The following is a 17,105-nucleotide window of genomic DNA, read 5'->3' as shown; positions in this document are numbered from 1 at the left end:
GCTCTTCAAAACCCCACAAGGCTGCCCGCTGTGATTGAAGCGATGGGACGACTTGTGACTTCTCGAAACAGGCTCATTGAACGCTGCACGGATAAGATCTTGAAGCTTGAGGCTGCAGTGAAAACTCAGACTAAGACCTATGAGCGAAAATTGGATAACATCATGGAGAAACTCGCGGCTCTCCAACGGGAGATTGAGAGACCAGTGTTGGACTGTTAGAGCGGCTGTAAAATTGACATGCAGTTGTTCGAACTAAAGGAATGCTACCATCATTTCATCCGGCTACCATATAGGCGCCAGCTGTGGTCTCAAGGCTGGAGCTGAACAAAACAAATTTTCACCCTGAGAACAGACGGTGTTTAGACTGTTCCTCCCCTACGCAAGGCCACCTGGGTCGGCTGGAAGACTGTTTACTTAGCCTGGCAGGGCGAAGGACACTCTCTCAGCTAAACTCAGGACACACACACACACACACACATACACTGATACACACTCATCCCCCTCCATTTCCAAACGCCTTCGATGCTTGTCCTCTCCGGGGTAGATGGCGGGTTGACTGGACCAGCACAGACATGCTGCAGGACCGGATGTGCTGTCTACACCGGCTCTCTCTTACCCTTACCCACCCCAGTTGCTTGTCTTGTGTTTCTATGGTGTATTGACAGTCATGTGCTTTTTGTGCTGGGGTGTTTTTTTTCTGTTCTCAAACTGTTCTCCCAGTAGGAGCTCAGTCTGAGTTTTTTTTTCTCCTCCTCTCACCTCATGTTTTGTATTTTCGTTGTTTTTTTCCTATCAGCCTACCTCTCTGACATGTCTTCCCAATGTGATGTTTGTGTAAAGTTCGGTCAGAGGGTTCCTTTGTAAATGCGCACGTGCCATTAGCGTGCTGCCTGCTGTAACCTATAATTTCTTTCATGATTAATAAAGAATTTCTGATTCTGATTAAAACTGCAGACGATAAAAGCTGTAAATAAATACAGCATGTTTTATCTGCTCATGTGTGTTCATTGCTCAGCATGTTTGTAAATGTTTATCTGGTTCATTTAGGTACACCTGTTCAACAGCTTGTTAAGACAAATGTGTATTCAGCCAATCACGTGGCAGCAACTCAGTGTATTTAGGCATGGCAAGAAAATCTGCTGAAGCCAAACTGAGCATCAGAGTAGGCTGTGGCTGCAGGTAGTCTGGAGTTTCAGAAACTTGGATGTTCCTGGAATAGCATCTCTAGAGCTTACAGCATCAGGAGACCACACTGGGTACCACTTTTGTCAACTAAGAACAGGAAACTAATGATGATCTGCTGCAACATTTGAATGTTGGGTTCAGAATTTGGCAAAAAAGCATAGATGCATCCTGCTTTCTACCAGTTATTGAGGCTGCAGGTGGCGTAATGGTGTGTGGGAATTTTCTTTATATATTTTGGATTCCTTAGCATCAACTGAGCATCACTTAAATGCCACAGCCTACTCGAGTATTGTTGTTGACCATGTCCATCCTTTTATAACCACAGTTTACCCATCTACTGATGGCTGCTTCCAGCAGGATAAGACACCATGTCACAAAGCTCAGATCACTTCTAACTGGTTTCTTGAACATAACATTTTAGCACCTTACCAAAAGGGCATCCAGCCCAGTACGAGTAAGCTGTACCTAATAAGGTGCCCAGTGAGTGTACACAGCACTGCTCTTTTATACGTGATCCTTGTGTTTGATTAACAACTTCATTTATCAACTTCATTTGACGACATTTCTCTGGACAACGTACGATGCATCAATTCACTCAAAAAGTTAACATGTCATTGCATCATCTGCTGTCTTACCCAGGGTCCAGAGCTGGTCTCTGCTCCTCCAAACTCTGAGAGGGGCTCGGAGACTGAGAACCTGTGATAAGAAACGCCCCATACTGACATTACTCCTACATCAAATGATGAGCTTAAAAGAGTTCTGCATGGATCCAGGAGTGCTAACCGTGGAGTGTTTTTCTGGGGGAGCCCTCTGGACTGGCCTGGACCCTAAGTGCTGGAACTCCTCCATCGCAAGAGGCCACACTACGAAACGGACCAGAGTGGCTGTGGGATTGACTTCCACGACCTTCAGAGATCTAACAGCAGAGAGAAGAAGAAACATCAAGTTAATTTAAGAGACCATAAAAATGTGAAAAATGTAACTAAGGAGAGAGCGAAAGAAAAGACAAGCAAAACCTCCAAAGAACTCCCACAGAACGAAGAGGAAATTAAGTGCAATCAAAGAATAAGAGATCTGAGCAGCCAGAGCTGCGCACTAATCTGACAGAAGTCACTTGACATACTTTCACCATTTCTAATTCCTTGCCCTCTTTTCCCCAGGAAGCGCCACAGTGCCTTAGCTTCTGTGTTCCTGCCAATTCTGATCCAGTTCTCGAGTTGTTTATCTAATCTGAACTTGCTGAGTTAAGTGACAGCATTAGCCAAACCCGAGCCTTTCATCCAGAAAAAAAAGACCGTAGCTGTTATTATCACACTGGGAGAGACAATAAGCTGTGACAGAACCACACACTCAATTAAAGTGGCAGAGCAACAAGCGGCAATTAATCCATTAGAAGGAATAAAGTGGAATGGACAGGGGTTAAAGGCCCACAAACACGCACATACCAAACACCCTGTGGTGAAATCTGAGACATATTAAATGTAAGAGTACGCTAATGAGAATAATGGAGCTTGTTTGATTAAAAGTCACATCTGTCTGCATCACGTCTGTTTCATGTTTCAACAGTTGTTAAATAAGAAATCGTGTAACTGTGTTAAGGTTTCACTGAGTAAAGGAAACATGTTAATACAAACCTCGTCTGTGGAGCAGATGCTGTCTCTGGGAACTCCTCCGTAGCCCTTTATTTTGCTGGGTGAGTGGGGAGAGCCCTCCTTCGTGTCTAGAGTCACACCCACACACACAAGAAATGGTGAGCAAAAACAGCTTTTGGTATACCCGAGCACATCCCTTCATGATGACATCTGTCCATCCGTGACGTTTGTTTTTTAAATTTTACTTTTTTTAAACTTCTTAATTTTCCCTGACCCCGTGTCGACACCCACATTAAACACACCTATTAAAAAAAACCATCAACTCAGTTAAAACGTCCAAACTTCCCCCATGAGCGACACTTCTAATTAGGCAGACAATTATCATCGTTCTCCTCATTCCCTGAGTGCGCATGGAGATGCTGTCAGATGAAACAAAGACTGAATCACTTAAATTTCAAAAAGATAATTTCAGCAGACCCTGTATTCCCCTCCCACGTGTGCTCTCTCCTTTATATTCCGTTCAAGCCGTATCCCTTGGCCCCTCTTGTTTTAATATAGCATACATGGGCTGCATCATTCATCTCACTGCTGATGCAATCACTCTGCTATCCGCTGAACTGCACCAGATATGGTGCTTCTTCTACTGTTCTGACGGTTACAGCCACTGAAATGAAGCCAGCGGAGCTTAAAAAGACTTGAGGAGAACAAAGCCTGACAGAAACCCTGACAGATGGGCTCAGGACTGATTAGTTGTTTGTTTTTATTTGCAGTAGTTCAGAGTGAAACTGGAGTCAGAGGTTCAAGTGTGAGGATTTTTAAAATGAAATGGATATTTCTATATTATCTACAATGGAGTGTGTGAGTTAACAGTAAAAAACTGGATAATGCAATGTTTTTTAATGTACTTTAAAAGCAAAATCATCATTAAACTGCAAGATTCATTAAACAAGCTAACTTAGCACAAAAGCTAAGAGAGCGACGGCTAGCCAGAGCTAGCGAAATGTGCTAACCAGCATTTTAAGATCTTTGTTCAATCAATGAAGTGTAAATAAAGAAGGCAAATAATCACCATGATTGCTTTTCTTTTTTAATTTATCAGTTTTTTACTGATTCATACAAAACAAACCAATATATGACATATTCATTAGTGAGCTTTAGAGGGACTGGTAGCAGCTCTGGTTTTACTCCCACTACTCCCACACCTGCTAAGCAGTATTAATTTCACTGACCAGTGATTTTCATCATAGATTTTGACAATAACTAAATAAAATTAATGCACAGGGACAAAAACAAGATGGAAATAGTCTGGAGAGACAAGATCCAATCAGAATTTATTAAGTTGTGTTTTTGGTTTTTATGCTACAACTAGGACCCATGCTCCCTGTTTCACATGAAAATGGGACAAATTTTTAACACTTGTGAGGAAGAGAAGAGCAGACAGACGGACACATTTTGCAATTAATGTAAAGGAAACGGAAATGCTAAACTGTGTTGAGAATCTCTCATCATAATCTCGTGATATTTAAAAGACTAAAACGAAAAGAATTTAGATGCGTAAATTATGATTAAAACTAAATAAAGTTTTAATCAAAAGATAAATTAAAACCACTGCTAAGCTAAGTTAGCTAGCTGCTTGGTTCACCTTTAAATTCCAATAAAATTCTTACAGATGTGAATGACATTGAGCTTCTTGGTAAGAAAAACAAACAAACAAAAAGCAGAACAACAACATATAGAGATATTATACTTTTTCCATAAAGGGCAGTTCCCACATAAACAGACCTCTGGCTTGTGTTGCAGCTCGGCTCGGGCTGTGCTGTTGAGCGCTGAGCCTCTCAGAACTGCTGCTGTTGTTGTTGTTGACCTGGATACCGTTCTGCTTCATCAGCTGCATTAGCTCCGACTCTAAGGTTGCAATCTGTAGAGAGGGGCCAACCGGTTGATGTTAATCACCTGTAGGCATATACCTGTCAAACAGCTGCTTTAAAGCGCTGGAACAATTGGTGACATGCTGAGATGATCAGAAAACACATTTATACTTGATCTGAAAAAAGTGGACCTGTAATTCTTTTTCTTATTTTCATATATTTACTGTTACAATTAAATTAAACATGACAAAAGTTTAAAATGAAGAGGTCAGCATCTGTGCATGTAATCCCTATGAGCTACAAGCTCAGGTTTCAAATTACTCCAAACTCTCAGTTTCAGGCAGGTTTTACTAGACTCGGTTCTGTATGATGTCACTGAGGGTGGACATCCTTAATATGGTCAGCTCTGGCACCTCAGAAGATGTTGGAGCTCAGAGTGAGCTAATTCCTGAGTTAATCACGTTCCACAGTAATACCACAGTGGCGACAAAAAGCAAGGAAAAAGGAGATTTCCTCCTTAGAAAGCTAGCTAGGAATAAGCCACTGCAGCCCACAACAGTGTACAAAAGAAAGGTTTTACAGTTTTACCAGTGTTTATGTGGACTGTCACCATCTTCAATTGTATAGTCGGCGTTGGAAATCCAAATCGAGTGGGTTTTCCCGTAAACAATCCTGAGTCATGAATTGGGAAGGGAATGCAGTGACAGCTCTGGCTGTAAACACAGAAGCCTCCCCACCTCTCTGCTGCTCAAACCTTTTGTTTACAAGGGACAGCCAATCAGAAGAAAGTTGGCTTAGGTAGTGGACCTAAAATAGCTTGTTTCATATCCTTGATGAATGAGGGGCTGAACAAAGGAGCACAGACCTAGAAATCAGTTTCAGGGGTTGGCCAAGTGTGTACAAATATCTGAACATATAGTACAATTGTTCCAGTATGTCAGTGTAGTTAAACAGAGACTCTGTGTGTTGTTGTACGGAGGGAGTATCAGAGTATAAAGAGTCTACTGTTTTCCAAAACTCTTACCTGTGCCACCCTCGACTATTTACCCTTTGAAATCCAGTAAAGGAATGAGTGTCGAATGCAAAAAATAAAGGCTTGATTGACAATTCAGCTGTGAAGAAAGGCCTAAAGGTTGATGATTAAACCTCACACCAGCACGATTATCTTTGTGTCGCACTTCCTTTTTATTGAAAAGAGTGAAACGGCAAACAAGAGGCGGCAGAGGCAGTACGACATGTGAGAAAGTGTGACCACTGGGCCTGAGCACATTACAAGAAACACCAAGTGGCAGAAAAAGCACAGGGGGGTGCTCCTAAAGATCTTTATGTCCATGCTGATTATTGGCTTTGAATGTAATTTCACACAAAGCCAGACTGTGTCACTCATTAGCATATTTTAAATGTTATTTAAGGGCAAATAGCTTAATTTTACAAGCCCACTCTGAACAGCTACAAGGCAGGAAGCTATTCAGTTATGGCAAAAATGAAAAGTGGATAGAAAAAAAAAAAAGATAGCTTACCCTGACTTGCAGTCCCTGGATCTCAGCCAGGTGAGCTTTCTCAGCCTCCTCCAGCCGCCTCCTCTCTGCATCCTCCTTCTGGATGAACTCTACCTCTCTGGAGGAACAGGAGGCGGGGGAGAGGAGATGTGTGTTAACACAGGAAACAAGATACAGCTATAATATGTGCATGTGCACATTTCATCATGTGTGATAGTGCCTTGCCTCTCGCTCAGCTGTGGTAATAAGGGAGTTGAGGCTGTTTGAGGATGCCAGAATGACTCATTTTACCCCGATCACGCTGTTCCCGGTTAACACACACATCTTTTTTTTCCCTTTTACCTCTACTTTACCCCCCTCTATTTGCTTTCCTGTCTCATTTCTTCATCACATCTTAAGTCCTCCCACTGAGGATGTGAGGGAGAGACACAAGGAAGAATACACCTGTGTTTTTTCACTTTAAGCCCCTCCAGATGGATGCTCTCTCCTTAAAGGTGCATTTAAGGGGATCTGAAGACCTCCGTGATGGGAGACAGAAACAATTTCCAGGTCAAAGGAGGAAAGAGCACGCGAGGACGTTTGCATAATGAAAGGCACACAGTCTCTCTCCTCTGCAGCCCAGGCCGAAGGTACAGATCAGCATGGAGAGTTTGTTTCACCGCTTTGCTTCCATTTGGCCTGCAGGGGCACAGCCAATTATATCCAGTCACACTGAAGCTGAGCAGGAGAGGTTCTGAAATCAGTGCACAGAAAAGGAGGGAGTGCTGCACTGCATTAAAATGGAAACACAGTTCTTACTGTTGAACTGGGATAAGGCTTAAAAGAAACATAGTTGGTCCAGCTCACAGATGGAAATGAGGTAGATATTGTTTTTCAGGTTCACTGAGAGAAGTGAGGGTAGCTGTAAAAGGAAAAACAAAGGAATTCATCCAAGTTTTTTTTTAATTAAAACATATGTTTGTAGGATTAATGCTAAAGTACTCATTTGAAAGAGTTGAAGTGTTATAATAAATGTGAGGTTTCCTTCTTAGCTGTTGCTTCTCTCAGCAAGCTGAGAAGAGTACATTTAATGAAAGCACCTAGGCAGAGGTTTCTGACTCAGTTATGCTACAGTAACATATGGAAACAGACTGATTTTGTATGAAGTATGGCTAACTAGACAAAATTTATCGCACATAAGTCTTTTTTTTGCCCTGATTTCAGTCCCTCAAGAAGTAATCAATGTTTTTTTCTTACATAATATGCAATATTCATAGAATTTGAAACTATGAAACTTTGTTAGGACATTCTTGTCTCCTTCCCATTTTTAATCACTCGGATGTTCAGTTTTTAGTTTTCCCAATGCACTAGCTTCCATAAATCATTTCTGATTAACTGCTAGCACACATTAGCACATTAAAATCTGAAACTGAGTGAAAATAGTGAACCGAACCTGGGATTGCCAGTATGTGACATCATAAATACCTGCAAGATCATATATAATCATATAATATCATATATAATTTATATAATCATATAAAAGACTATAAATAGCCTCACTGAAGTTACCTCATAGATGTGACTATAAATTACAATGATTTTTTTTTAAATTGTGTACATTCAGCATTCTTTCAGTTGGACTAATGTTGTAAGCTCAGATAAATGACCCTAATTAGAAAGTGCATGATTAGTTATAGTAACCTAAGTTGCTGCCGGTGTCCAGCAGACTTACATTTTCAAACTGTATTAGCAGTTGAACCCAAAACACTGTCATTGGTCCAATGCTTAATGTAACTGAGATTTCATGACCGAGAAAAATAAACACAGTGAGAGGTCCAATGTGATCAGTTTAACCAGAGTTCACTCACTTCTGCTGGAAGTCTTTGATGAGCTTCTTGGCTTTGTTGTACTTCTTCTCCAGAGCCTGGTACTGGGCCTGGGCCTCCTTCAGGTGTTCATTGACGGTGTGGCAGAGCGTCTGCGCCTCGATCCAGTAGCTCTCCAGCTTCAACATCCTTTCCTTGTTCTCCTCGATGCTGGCCTTCAGCTGGCTCTTCTCCTTCTCCCAGCGCTGCTTTTCCCGCTCCACTGATGCCAGCTGCAGGACAAAATCAGCATTGTCCAATAATGTCCAACACTATATATACAACATATTACACATATACACATGCCAAAAAACAGGCACTTTTAACAGGATATGTAACCAATATTAAGTAAGAAGTTATAGACTGTTTTTTAATTGTTAAAACACGAGCTTGTTGGACGTTTTGAAGGTCTCAAAGTAAGACAAAATCAAACCTACAGTTATAAAATCAGCAAGCAAAAGCTAATAAAACTGCCTTTTTGGAGCAAAGACTTATTAAGAGTACAAATTGCATCACAAGGAACATCGTTACTGTCATGGAAAAAGCTTTATAGGCACCACTTTGATCAAACTGCATATGAATAATACACCGTTATTTATATGCATGCAGGCACAAATGCATTCACAGAGACCCTGACAACACTGAGTGCGTCATGCAAAGAGACAACACTACCTTCAATAGTTGTATAAAGTGTATTTAAAGTATTTTAGCTGTGGATTGTTTCTGTAAAACATCTCTCGCTTATAACACCAAAGTTTATCTCCCAAACATTTCCACCAAGCTTGAACCGCTGCTCACCGGCTATCCTGACCCAAGTCTCACATTGATTTAAAAATCATGTAAACACTGACAAAACACACCCACAACCAGTCGCCTGATTGCCCAGAGACGGTTTTAATCCCTTACCTTGTTTTTCAGTTTCTGGATCTCGGCCTCGGTCACCGTGTGTTTGATTTGGAGCTGTTGGTAGCAGAGGAGGAGAAAAAAAGAAAACAGGAGAGAAAAGAGAGGGCGGTCAATAATCAAATGGATGGCTGAGCAGGCTCTCTGTGCCGTCGATACAGCGTGATGGACAGAGGCAGCCGACTCTGTCCTCCCCCTGACAGCGTCCCAGCTCCAGCACTGACATGCACTCTCAGAGGAGAGGCAAGGAAAGCTGAGGGATGCATGAATTGCTAAGTAGTTTAAAGAAGCCATAAAGGGAAAAAAAAGTCATACATTTTCTAACATGGAATAACGTTTTGCATTTTTAATGCAATGTTAAAACTAAAACTAAACTAAAAAAAAAAAATCTAAGAAACTTAGGTGTTAGTTAGATGTACAAGTGTATATGGGTGGTCCATTAGAGGCAGACAGGAAGTTAGATAATGACTGAGCAGACATAAACAGGAGAAGAGGAGATGCAGAGAGAGAGAGCAGGATATGGAAACAAGTGAAAGCTCTGAGAGAAAAGTAGAGGCGTGACACACAGAGCACTGGCCGAACTTTTTTAAAGTACTAATACTGATACTCATACTTTTTTCTAATTACTCCTCCTGAAAAATTCTTCTTTCATTATGTTTGAAAGCAAATATCAAATTCTTATATGTATATACTGAAAAAGTGTTTCTTTGTTGCAATCATTCACTATCTCTGTGTGAGCTGATGTACCTCCAGTGGCAGAAATTAGTTACAATACCAACAGTTCTGCTTCTGTTTAAAAATTCACTTTAAAGTTTACCAAAAGTTACTGTGAAGTTTCAGTAGCGCAAGTTAAGAAGTTTTCACACAACTTCAAATAATTTTGGTAGAATCACATCAGGATATTTTTCACACTTCTCCTTTCTCACATGTCACACACGGCAGGAAGTAGGTGGCAGTGCTAGAAATACTCTGTGAGGCTGAGAAGAGGGAGCTGCCTGGATAGGAGGCAGTGCATGATGCACACTCACTAGTAGTGAATGCAAGAGGATATGAGCTGTTCTGTTCACACGTCAGTGCAATCCAACATCACACAGCTTATTTATTAGGAGACTGACAGGTGTTCGACGTGTGTTCTTAAACACACGGCTACTATGTAACTCCAAGAAAACTTCAGGGCTCTGGTGCATGTGCAAAAATAGCAAGAGGTAGTTGTGTAGCTTTCGAGGTTCCAATCTTTTGGTGCAAAAGTTAATCTGCTTCTGCATAACATCTTCTAACAACTTCTAGAAATCCTTGGACCTAGTGAGTCTGAATAAAGCTCAGTGATGCAGCAAGTCTAAGAGGGAACAAAGGAAAAGAAATGACTGACTAAAGTGGGTACATGTTGGGATAATGACTGTGTTAGACCTGCAGAGCGTTACATTTTTGCAGAGCTTTCATTTTCTAATATAAAGAGTCATCCTCCCCTTTTTTTAAAGAGGTTTGACTAAAACTGGGGGAGAATATTTGGCTGTGTCTACAAATCAGTGGACATCTGATAGATAATTTACTTATCGCTCACTCACACTGGAGTAAAAATAGGACAGCAACTTCCTTGAGACCAAAAAAAAATGTGGTGGTGTCTCAGTGATAGCGCAGATTTTCTTTTTCATTTAGGAGTAGTTTGCAGAGGGTGAGCGCGCGACACCGTCAACCTCTGTGGATCACAAAGCGAATACACTGCACTCGGACTCTGACTGACTGCAGTCAGATGAGAAAAATTGGTGAAGGTTTAAAAATAATTGCTGCCTAAATTATAAATACAGATTTACAATGTGGGTCAATCTATGTAGACAGTGACAATTTATCTCAATTAATCATCATATTATCAGTGAAAGATTGCAACAATTGCAAACTTTAACCATTCGACTCAATTCAATCAGAAACTGACTGTTTCTTATCAACATTTTTTGTCATCATTAAAGTCACAGCTGACTGCAGATGGTTGCAGACCTGGGACCGTTTTAAAGCAACGCCATCACAAGTTTGGTCGTGCCAATTTTTTTCATAGCACAATTAATCATTGCTGTTTCAAACAGCATCTTGTATCATCACATTTTCTCTCTGTCATTTACAAAAGCCTGACAGCCCCATAGTCAACTGCTTCCTAAAAGACTCCAAAAACAGAGGCGTTTAAGAATGAAAGGGAAAAGCTGAACTATGGGAGAGAGGTCAAGAAGCAGAGAAAATGACAAAATGGAGTAAAAGCACACACCCTGAGCCCAGGGATTACATTATATTTTCACTCGATATCCACTGCAGTGCCTGCAGTGCAGCTGGAGCCATTTGTTAAATGTGTCATACAGCAATTGTGGAAGGCCGGTGGTGCCACAGCGCTGATGGTAACGGTGTTGGAGCGCGAGATCGATATTACCAGCTTTTTAGCAGCATTAAAGCATAAATGAGTTAACTGTCAGTAAATTTATGTTCTGTTTCATTGCTGTAATCTTCAAAGTGAGTTCACTGTTAGCGAAGGTAGCAGAGGTTCAACAAAGAGAGCTTCTATTCTGAGGAACCCAGTGTGTGAAGCACTGCCAAGATCTGGTTCAAAACCAGCTTTATGGTGTTCACTCTCATTCTTATTCTGGGAGTTTCAACTAAAAACACGGGCAATTAGGTGTAATGAGGACTTACATCACTTTGTGTTCACACCTCTAATCATTCAGATTAGCAATTAGGGAGGGTAAGCGGATCGCAGATCTTAACAAAAGCATCGTTTTGCCAAGTTAAGCAGAGGCTCTATTGTGTTTGTCTCTTCTGTTGTTAAATTTAATTACCTTTTTTCAGTAGCTAAGCAATTCTGGTGGCTTTGCGGGTGTATTTGCAATGTACGCTTCAAACCACTGACAGAGAAAAATGCTGTAGGCTCCCATCAGTTATGTAATCAAGACTCAGCGGCGTTTCAGGTTACCTCTCTGAACTTCTGGTAGAGTTTAGTGGCGTCCAGCTCCGACGGAGACAAGATATCCTCCGTCTCCGGTAAGTCAAACACTTCGATGCTCTTCTCTCCTCCCGCCACTGTTGTTCCTGCCTCCTCCTCGTCTGTGGCGTATTCTCCCGTCTGCTTTAGGAGGAAATGTAAAATCACACGTGGAGACAATTATCTGCATGAATATTTAAAACAGAGCACAAAATATAAATCCAAGTAGCACACACACTATTTTTTAATCTTTACTGTAAAGCACAGATGGTTAATATTATCACATTTATGAAGAATAAATAGAAGCAACCAAGGTTGGTTTTCAGTCTGTCTGTCATTCATTTTTAAATGACAGAGGTTTTATATTAGTAAAGGGTCCCCGAGGTCTTGTAAAAGTGACATTTATTTGCATGCTGTCATCACAAGTCTGCAGGCACAGCAGGAAAGAGCCAGCAGAACTTCTACAAACTTTAGTCAAGGTTGATATCTATACAAACTCGCACAAAACCAGTGAAATGTGTGACAGATGTCACTTTAAGTACAGTGTGAACGCAGCAGCGGTATCTGAGGTGAAATGACTAACTGAACAGGCAATTAGCCACAGTGAAAACCAATACAGCTATTAGCATTCACCCTCCAGTGAGAAGTTAACAGGCTGCAGAATAGCCTAAACGGACAAAACAGATAACCTGTCAGGCTCCAACTGTGACATTTAATTATCCAAGGCTGTAATCATGTTGGAGGGGATACATCCCCCCTTGGATTCAACTATGATCAAACTGCCCCTGCCAGTAATTTCTGCAGAAAGAAGTTGCTTTTATTTACTTTTCATTACAAGTAGAAGACACAAGACACCCAAACCTAGATTTGGTCTCGCCAGCAATGCTCTGGTGGTTACAGCCTTGTATTTGTCACCTTTTACATCCTTTCCATCTTCTTTCGTCTGACTACCCGAAACTCTTAAGCATGTTGTTGAAGCCGTCCTCGCTTCACCTGCTACTTTACATAAGTAATGCTATTTTAATGCTGCCGGTTACATAAGATTTAGGTAACCATGCCTAAACTTTGTGTGAAATAAATCAGTTTGACAGCCTGGTGAGCTGAAATTATAATTTCTTTAAAAGTAAGCCATCAGATAAGTTATGCTGACAAAATCTGTCCCTGTTTGGGGTTTGTTTTTTTTTTTAAATTACTCACCATCTTGCCTCAAGTGCAACAAGGTCACATGTCAAAACTAGTGAGGTATGAGCATCCAGCGGGGCTAACGCTACGACTGAGAAGGCCGGGGTTTCTCAGAAATGAAGAGACTAATGAAAGTCACCGGAAACAACTTATTACTGCAGCTTTTAGTAGTACTTAAATGAAAAATATTTATGTAGGCCATTACACTGCATGTATTCAAGGCAGTTTTTCTCTTCTCTGATGCCCAAAACACTGTATAATGAGTATTGGCAAAAACCATTAAGCACTGGGCCCAAATGGATTTGTTGATTCAGTCTTTGGCTGATGACCAACAGACTCGAACACTTCCAGTGAAGCTGCTCCATGAAACATCTGCAGCTTACTTTTACTTTTACCCCCTGCAAATTTGCTTTCTCATCACAAATACATTTTATAATCTCCATATGATTCAGAAATGATAAAGGCTTGATATGCAACAATTAGCTTATACTGTGAGTTTCCATCATCAGTTGTGTAATGAAATACAGAAAATATTTGTACACTTGTCTTTGTACCCGCGCTCCACATGCACACGTACACACTTCTGTGCCTCTGCTCTCAGCTCTACTCATTACTGTGCCCTACATCTTCTCCTCATCTTTCCCTGCACATCCCTCCAACTATCTCCCAGATAGCAGGGCTCAGGCCTGATTCAGTCACATGCATCGCAATCGAATGGTCCCATTTCCATAACAGGCTCGGTTGTTAAAACAGTGCCATCTACATACATTAAGCTACCATTTACAGATGGTGGAGTTGACCATTAAACACACAAGAGCACCGTCATCTGCACAGTATAACTTCCTCCTACTGAATGTATAAAGACAATCCTTTTTGAGGGTGCCCAGCATGTGATGCACCTTTGACTGGAAGCAGTTTTGACAGATACAGGAGATCTTTCCTGCCTCACACCACGACATCAGTATTTATTTTATTTATGTTTCTACTCATTAAGCTTAACCTATTATATTTAATTCAACTCCATCTTTAGCACAATTTTGCAAACTTATTATTACTTTATTGCTTCATTTTATTATTATTGCTATTCTATTATTTTTTAATTATTAATGTATTTATAATACTAAGCTCTTCTACTTTATATGTTGTGTTTATTTTTTTGGCTGCTGTAACAGTAATCCTCCAGCTCCACCCTTATTATTATTATTATTGTTTTAGCACATACTACTATACTGTTAACTTTGATAACTGAATTATTTGTCTTTCTGTCACTATTATTTATTATGTTGAACATGACAAAGATTGCATGAGATTATTTAGAGGACCAAAGGTTGAATATAAGACTTGTGGGCTATGCTTCCATTTAACTGTTAACAGATGGGCATGCATGTGTCTGCTGCATGTCTGTTGTTAAATGCACTCCTCCTTCCTCTTGGGATCCGATTCTAAGCACCAATAAAGAGCTGAAGACTCTGTTGCAGCCCTCAGATTGAGAAATAACTCCCACCCACCCAATGACTCTTTCTAATATTTATAAAGATTTTAATATTGATGAGCTCTTTTTACTGCCACACGCATCTTTGTAATCCTTTTGCAACCGTTTATCCTATCAGCAGCAAGTTATGGATGCCTTAGTGCTCCACAGAGGCTGATTTTGATTCATTTTACAGCAGGCTCTAATCGATGTATGGATTAACAAATTTAATATAATCACCATTCTTATGTTTATATGTCCATGTGGGGATCTGTAAGGGAAAAAAGCCCTTAAAGTGTTTATTTTCTTTTTCAACATTGAAATCTTACATTACATTTGAGCCTTAACACTCTGTAGGAGCTTAGGCAGTGCTGACATGTAGTATCAGCATTCAGAGCCTGGAAAAGAGTTTCTTAAGCATGAAGAGTGCTCTCAATCCACCGTCTGCAGGGAAATGAAAAGCTTCAAAGAGCACTGATGAAAACAGTGAAAGATGTCTGGTAGTGTTTGTCTGCATGTATATCTACGCATGAGTGCGGCTGTTTCTGTGTATGTAAGTGAGGAAACACTTGGTATTGATTTATGTTACTACACTGTGTTATGTCTTGTGTATACACAGTGTAAGAGTGTCTACATGAACACACACACACATACTCAAAGATATGAAGGCCCCTGAGCTCAGTGTTTGGTGGATTAAACAAGCAAGTAAGCAGCAGAATCAGAGAAAGAAATGCTGAGTGATGCTTTCGAGGACCAACTCTCGCATGGCTCTTAGTATGTGTGGCTGAGAGAGAGAGGCTGTTCTGTGTGTCAGCATCAAAGCCTACTGTCACTCAGTTTTATGAAGCTAATAAGCTATAACTTCCAGCCCATTGGAAGGAGAAAGGAGCTTATTTGCATTAAGTGACAACCAGAAGCCTCATTTTCTCACTACGGTGTCATGTAGAGAAATGTGTTAGCAAATGAACCTCAAATACATGCAGATATAATGAGATTTATTAAGATAATGTTCCTCATATTAAGAGGCTGGCATCTTACCCTGGCTGCACCTTTGCATATTCAGACTATCATTCACAAAGTCTCAAATGCACTGTAGAGGACACCCAGGGCAGTGGCCAGGGTTGCGTATGGTCAATACCTCATCATCATCGGCGTCATAGTGGGCGTACTGCTGCTCTAGTAGTTCTCTCTGTCTCCTTTCCTGCTCCAGGGTCTGCTGGATGAGCGTGGCCACCTCACTCTGCTGACCTGGACGCTCCCGGCCGATCACAAACCTGTGACAACAAGAGGCACTGTTGACCTACAGACACAGAGGCGGCCAGCACGGGATTACACAACATGACAGTAGAGCCTAAAAGATATAGGATTGATATTTGGTGATTTAAAAATGCTGATATTGCGATATGTCGGCCGATGTTGGATGGATGGAAGCCTGGATCACATTGTTGCGTCTTTAGCATTTAAAACACAGCAGGGAAGTTGCAGCGCCCTCTGGTGGACAAACAATGAAACATCAAAACATGTTTGAAGGGTGTTTCTCACGTCTTCTTTTACTTACTAAATATTAACAGATCGGCAAGCAACTAATATGGACCAATATCGGCCAGCTTTAGTTACCACATGACTATTTGAATTTGTTAAATAATTTATCTTGTAATTACAAGTATGAATATTATAATTACAAAACCACGACCTTTCACACTGTGAGTTATCAGATTTATTTTCTTTAGACACTCGATATAAAGGGTTTAATCGTAAATGTAGCATCTGACAAAAACGAATATTTTTCATTTTTAATATTTTAAAGGGTTTGACATTTGTCTGACACTCGATTTATACTTCATCTACATCATAACCTACAACGTAACTACAAACCTCTCTGGAACTTATGATTTAACCTAATAATGTAGCCTGACATGCACCTTTTTACAAAATCATACAGAAGAGGAAAACAACTTTAAATTCATTTTTTGTCCATCTTTCTTGTTGTGATGTGTATTTATGCAAGGAAATGAACACAACAGTAACGCAGAGAGCAAAACAGAGGCCCACAGCCACATAGCAATGGCAGCGATATGTGCTGACGTAGTGGGCAGGGCTGGGAGACAGGACACGCATAATAATGTGAGGCGACAGTCAGCTCGGCCAGGCAGCCTGTTATTAAGCTGGCAGAGAACTAAACAGAGAAGACCAGCAGTTACGCATGCAAACAAACACAGAAAATATCACATTAAAATACAGCTAAAGATGCCGATGATGACAAAGAGCAGGAGCTAAAGATTGCTTATAGATTTGTGTTTGTCTATATTACAGGGAGAGGGAGCACTGAGAGTACAAATTAGAGCTACAAATAAGGGGATAACAAAGCAAAAAGATGCTCATCTCTCTCATCACGCTTCTGCTCAAAATGTAAAAACTTAAAGCAAATAATAGTTCTGCAACTCAAAAGAAAATTTATAACGCAATCACCAATTTATTCTCCTCGTAACACCAACGAAGCCGAGCAATCAAGTAAGGGGATTTTTGTGGCTCACCCTGCAGGGTCCCTGTAACTATGTGTATGTGTGAGCGAGGCCCGAGCTATTGTGTGTGCGCGTGTGTG

General features: G+C 40.7%; 1 protein-coding gene across 5 annotated transcripts in view; it reads right to left on the bottom strand.

The window, feature by feature from the left end:
* Positions 1-17,105, bottom strand: part of ppp1r9a (protein phosphatase 1, regulatory subunit 9A) — a 52,403-nt gene that overhangs the window by 6,049 nt on the left and 29,249 nt on the right. For 3 of the 5 annotated variants that reach the window (XM_085395328.1, XM_085395327.1, XM_085395330.1), the window contains exons 6-14: positions 15,642-15,777; positions 11,842-11,994; positions 8,895-8,948; positions 7,992-8,221; positions 6,166-6,262; positions 4,560-4,695; positions 2,820-2,905; positions 1,969-2,101; positions 1,821-1,881 (exon numbers count right to left, since the gene is read on the bottom strand). In XM_085395328.1, the coding sequence (XP_085251454.1) occupies positions 1,821-1,881; positions 1,969-2,101; positions 2,820-2,905; positions 4,560-4,695; positions 6,166-6,262; positions 7,992-8,221; positions 8,895-8,948; positions 11,842-11,994; positions 15,642-15,777 (1,086 nt within the window). The remainder of the gene's footprint in view (positions 1-1,820; positions 1,882-1,968; positions 2,102-2,819; positions 2,906-4,559; positions 4,696-6,165; positions 6,263-7,991; positions 8,222-8,894; positions 8,949-11,841; positions 11,995-15,641; positions 15,778-17,105) is intronic. The other 2 variants (XM_085395329.1, XM_085395331.1) reach the window with 1 other exon arrangement.

This window comes from Rhamphochromis longiceps, linkage group LG22 (assembly GCF_057381845.1).
Source record: "Rhamphochromis longiceps isolate RC_006_pf linkage group LG22, R_longiceps_female_GT1.1, whole genome shotgun sequence".
Classification (NCBI taxonomy): domain Eukaryota; kingdom Metazoa; phylum Chordata; class Actinopteri; order Cichliformes; family Cichlidae; genus Rhamphochromis; species Rhamphochromis longiceps.
The sequence above is the reverse complement of the archived record's forward strand: the minus strand, read 5'-3'. Positions and strand labels throughout refer to the sequence as shown.